This window comes from Anneissia japonica, unplaced genomic scaffold (assembly GCF_011630105.1).
Source record: "Anneissia japonica isolate Jap-2015-1 unplaced genomic scaffold, ASM1163010v1 scaffold142_len1259957_cov175, whole genome shotgun sequence".
Classification (NCBI taxonomy): Eukaryota; Metazoa; Echinodermata; class Crinoidea; order Comatulida; family Comatulidae; genus Anneissia; species Anneissia japonica.
Genome location: NW_022684560.1, coordinates 882,388 through 888,298, shown reverse-complemented (window position 1 = coordinate 888,298; position 5,911 = coordinate 882,388). Strand labels below are relative to the sequence as shown.

General features: G+C 31.7%; 1 protein-coding gene across 1 annotated transcript in view; it reads left to right on the top strand.

Moving 5' to 3' along the window:
* LOC117106771 (very long-chain specific acyl-CoA dehydrogenase, mitochondrial-like) overlaps window positions 1-5,911 on the top strand; it is a gene marked incomplete in the record, with an annotated part of 19,018 nt that overhangs the window by 5,904 nt on the left and 7,203 nt on the right. The window contains 4 exon segments of the mRNA XM_033248212.1: window positions 1,736-1,803; window positions 2,318-2,446; window positions 2,705-2,799; window positions 3,069-3,172. Of these exon segments, the coding sequence (XP_033104103.1) occupies window positions 1,736-1,803; window positions 2,318-2,446; window positions 2,705-2,799; window positions 3,069-3,172 (396 nt within the window).

Genomic DNA, 5,911 nt, shown 5'->3' with positions numbered 1-5,911 from the left:
AGATGTGTATAAGAATACGTTGCTATGTTATGATTGTAAGAGTTATCGACGCATGCGCGTTTGCCGATTTCTGCTTATCTTGTTGTCAAGTAGGTTACGTAACGGTGAGATAATTACGATCGCGGCGAGGAGGTCTGTACCTTTGATCTTCGCTCGATGTTACTCCTTCTGTTCTATTTTCTCTATGATCCAACCAAGCACCGCATAAATAGGCATTATGTATATACCTCTTTTTTTTTCTTTGCTTAAGCCTAATTTTCTCTAGGATTTATAGCTTACTACCACCAGTAAATTTATGTAATATTTTAACATTGTTTTATAATAGTAAGTTCAATAGACTACTATTTGTTTTATATAAATCATTAGGTATTTATTTATTTATTCAACAAATTTGAGAGAAAAGGCTAAAGCTGACTTGAAGAGGCCCTCTATCATAATCTGTACAATATATAAAACAATCTTAACCACAATGCAAAGCCAATAATATAACTTATAGTACATCAAAATTGCATTTTCATTTTTCATTTATTTATTTGACATCAAACGGTCCAGGGGTTGTGTCAGCAATAATGCGCCATAACACGAATGTGTCCGCAACCCCTAAAATTGCAATCAAAAAGAGGTTTACTGTACACATTCCCATTACTGAAATTGGTACTAGTAATTTATATTATGCTTTTTTCCCAAACCCAAGGTTTGGGAAAAATACCATGATTATGACAAACGAATTACTGTATTAACCCATATTCTATAATCGCTGTGCCAATTTGTGGTTTATCTTGTAAACTACATAAATGTATACATTTCCTTTATGGGTATACATACAGAACTATTATATGCTTACTTTACACCTCATGGTGATACAGGGTGATAATCTCCTGAAGTGATTGACTCAATTGCCTGTTTATTTGGTAGATAATGTGTGATAACAAGCTTTTTATTATTTGCTAATGGGAATGTACACATTGATACATAGTATTTTACAGTGGCAACAAAAAAAAGTCATCTATGTGGCAAAGACAAGCCAAACCAATCACTTGTTGCAAATCGTGTTTCAGAGATAATGGCCAAAACATGCTGAAATGTCATAAATTTTGAAATCTATTTTATTGCACTAAACTAACCTCTATATAAATATACATATGCTATGTTGTTATTTTTCCTATTTTCAATGTGAAAATAACAATTTTTAACGATTTGGTAATGATTTTTTCCTGAAAAATGCCAGAAATCGTAAACTTTGCAGGCTGATTTCTCAAATATTTTTCTATAAACAGCTTTATGTTTGAACTCCTGTAACTTCTTAAGGAAATGTCAGATTTGAATGAATTCTTTCACCATTTTAGTACATTTTAATAGATCTCATTTTGCTGTTTAACCCTGTATTAATAACTAAAAATCAATTTTTGCAAGGATTGACTGGTTTTTGTCGTCTTTGCCAAATATTCAGAGACGAATAGGAGTATGGATGGGGATGCCAAGGTGGAGTGGAGAGGGGATCAATGATTAAGTGAGGGGGCTCTAGGTCATAATTTAAAGTGATACGAGGTGAATTTTAACTTCTGTTGGCTAGGGGGTAACCCTGTGCACCCCTAGATGCACCAACCCTGTATATATATAAAATAGGAGAGTTGTCTGTTTGAAGTGGATTAATTACATCATTACCATCACCATAATTCTTTAGAATTCCAAGTCATGTATTATAAAATTTTATTGTAATATATTCTGTCCATAGTCAATTCGCTCAAAAGCAGTACTTTCTGATGATGGGAAGCACTACATTCTCAATGGAAGTAAAATCTGGTAAGCGTATTTCTGTTAAATATGTTATGTTATATACCACACATGGATTCCAGGCATCTGATTGGTTAAAAAGTAGGTACTGTAATAAATTCAAAAATCACTCCTATGACGTAGGTTTGAAAGACAGTAGGCCTATGAAGTAGGCTAGGCTTAGCGCCTTTTAGGCTTCATAAAATCTATGTATGAGGTATATAAAACAAATATTGACTGCTCTAGATTCTGGAGATTGTGAAGTCTGTAGCCCCTCACTGATGTGTAGACCTGGCCTACTGTCTTCCCTCAGGCCTTTGGCCCTAAGTAAGATCATCATCACCTCAGGTGTGGGTGAGGGAAAGGGGGGAAATTGGTGCATGATAAAAATATTAAAATTGTTGAAAAGTATTAAATTACTGCAAAAGGTCGATGGTACTCTAGAAGCTATACGTTTCAAGTCCTGGTTCCACCTATGGCTGAATGTAATACTACTCTTACTTAGTATTCACTGTTGTTTACATTGTATTTACTTTATCTTCAGGATAAGTAATGGTGGAATCGCCAACATCTTCACTGTGTTTGCTCAGACCCCAGTCACAGATGCTGATGGTAATACTACTGATAAGATCACAGCGTTCATTGTAGAGAGGAGCTTTGGAGGAGTCTCAAGGTAGGTTGGATTCTAAAAGCAGCACCACCTACTTGAACATTTGTTGGCAAAACAACTAGCACAATAATAATACTTTGATTGTGTTAGTTTATGGTGTGTTTTTTTCAGTAATATTTAGCTTTTTTCTATACATTTGTTTATAATAATAATGATAATGATCTTAAAATATAATTATGATGATGCTGTTTATAATAATAATAGTAACAATAATAATAATATGTGAATTAATAATTTCATAATTGATTGTTTCAATATTAGTGGTCCACCTGAGAACAAGATGGGCATTAAGTGCTCAAATACTGCAGAAGTCTACTTTGAGGATGTGAAAATCCCATTGGATAACATTTTAGGAGGTAAATAAATATGTTCCACTGAATGAAAATAATAATAATATTGATGATGATAATAATAAAATAAATAATTACTGTAACAATAATCTTTAAAACACCACAACAGATTTTGGTAGTACAGTGTAGTGATTGTTCTCATGCAGTTTTCTTTGTAAATGAAGTGAGCTTTGTTATTAAAATCGCAAGGTCATGGAGATCCAATTCTTTTGAAACGAGGAAAAAATGCTGTTCATGAATGTTAACATTCAAGTATTTTGGTTTAATTATTACAGAAGTAGGAGAGGGATTTAAAGTCGCTATGAACATTTTGAACAATGGACGATTTGGAATGGGAGCAGCATTATCTGGGACAATGAAAGGACTTATCAAAAAAGCTGTATGTATAGTATATTTCTTATTGAATGCTATTTTTGGATACATTACATATTAAAAGAAATTTTAATGCACCATCTATATAGAAAACATATTACTGTATACGGATTACTGGCCACTGATTAATCTCAGATAAGATAGTATAATGCATACTCCAAGTATAGAAATGCATGCCATCGTGTTGGGATTCAATATTTTGACATTAATTATGTCATCATCAGGAATGGTGATGATATAATTAATATTTCTGATGATGACATAATTAATGTTGAAATATTGAATCCCAACATGATGGCATGCATTTCGATACATGGAGTATGTATTATACTATCTTATTACAAGTAACAAGATAACATACAGGGATAGCCCAAGCTAGAAGTTACATTTTAATATTTCAATTATTATATGTTTATATTCTAAAAAATACAAGATGATATTAAGAAATAAAACATAATTAGTTAGGCAAACTATCTCAAATATTACAAAAATACTATGTACCCCGATACACAAGAAAAGTCATGAGTTTATGGGGCAACATTGCTTTCTCAACAACGGTGCAGATAGCTGTTAGGTTGCTATTAATTTTCTTTTTCAAACTATCCTTTTCATATTTATATTATTCTTACAAGTTGTTTGTTGTTATATTTATTTATTTTATTTTATTATTTTTTTATTATTTCTAGAGGGTAGCCCATTTAAAGAGGATAGCTGTTAGGCTGCTATTAATTTTCTTTTTCAAACTATCCTTTTCATATTTATATTATTCTTACAAGTTGTTTGTTGTTATATTTATTTATTTTATTTTATTATTTTTTTATTATTTCTAGAGGGTAGCCCATCCAGCAAAGCTGATCATTGGGGCCCCTCGAAAATATAATACAATAAAAAAAGCACACAGTATAGGATATGTAATATAAAATTTTTGAGATACCAAACAAATTATCAAAGGAAAAAATATATAGGTGGTATGCCCTAATTCTATTTCATTCTTCTATTATTTATATAGCACTATACTATACATATATACAGATGTATTATTTAGTTTCTTTTTCTTCATTAATATCTATTTATCTTCTGTTAATACAACAAATTTTTTTGCAGATACATTTAATTTCTTTTTCTTCAATGTTGTTATGATCAATGTACTCTTCGTAATTGCTTGGTAGGTTTAAACAGCTGCCTCATCTCACTAGAAATTCAAGGTCTATTCAAGATATACTTCATTTCACTGCTTTTGCCTACATTATCATAAAACTTCCAAAGAAAAGCAACTTACCAATGATGATGACATAGCGTAACATATTCCACCTAATATCAAATTTCATTCATGTTAAGCAATTTCTAAATAGTCTATTTAATTTTAATTTAAAGATCAATACATTGTTTTTGATACCATCATAGTTCATCTCAATCAAAATAAATAACAAACAAATAAATCTAATCTAAATCTTGTATTGTTTTTTATGGTTTCCTCCTCCTCTGCCCATCTCTGTAAAAAAGCAAAATGGAATAGAGTCTTTATTCAATTATTCATAAAAAAAAAAAAAAAATCCTCCCAATTTAAGCCACTTCTAGGAGATGGATTTAATGAACTTTCTGCGTGCTGAAACATCATGGATTTGCTGGGATTTTTGACAAACTTAATTTATATGGTCTATTGAATCATTGTCTGTTTAACATCTGCTTGATAACTTTCATTTCACTTCCTGACATATATTTTCATTTAATTCATGACAAGACAATACTGTACAGGGAAATAAATATTAACAAAGACCTTAAATAGCAGAAGAATGAGCTCTTTGCATATTTTGCATTAAAATTGACGGAACATCCGCCCACTCTAGAATGGAGGAAATAATTGTGACCATTTGACAGAGTGGAGAAACTAAGGGGCAAACAAACTCGAGCGGTGCCTTGGATATGTTTGTTGATTATAAACATATTGCGCAGCCTCTGGGTTTAGGAAAATTGCTCCATGGATGCCCTCATTGAACATTTCACTATCGCGAGCTGCTCTATCTTCTTCTGTTTATTATCTTTGATATTAGTAGTTGCACATGTTAACTTGTTGAAAGTGGAGTGGCCTAAAACAAACCAAGGTTTGTTATATTTATTAAGCAATTGAAAAAATTTGACAATCATAAGACAGATATTCATTCTTTTATTCATTGAATTGCAAACCCATTATTCCATGTTGCATTATAGTAGTAGTATGTCATTCAGTGGCATAGCTACAGGCTGTTTATTTATTAGAAACCCATTCATAATAGACCTAAAAATAGTAATTTGAAAAAATTTACAAATTATTTTGAAGAAAATAAAACAGCCAGCCGGCCCCTCAATAATATTTGGTATTTAGATGAGTAATTATTGATTAGCCTACTGTATACTGTTTTGATTTCAATTGAGTGGTGTATTGAAAGGGGCCCCAGCCAGACTGACCCCCCCTTTTTCTTCAAACTTAAAAGGAAATTATATTCATTATAATTTACAAGTCTGAAAGTGCCATTTCCTGTCATCTAGATAATAATAATAATAGTGTAGTTTTATATAGCGCACAAATCCATCTAATGTAAGATGCTCAGGGCACTTGAAATGTGGACTAGATGTGCTATAATCATAAATTTTATTACCTCAGCCCCATTTTTCATCCTCCACCTGTGAAAGTTCCACCCTGGCCCTCTATTTCGAATTGTCTGATCCTCCATTGCAATTTTTTACAATGGAGGATAAACCTATATAT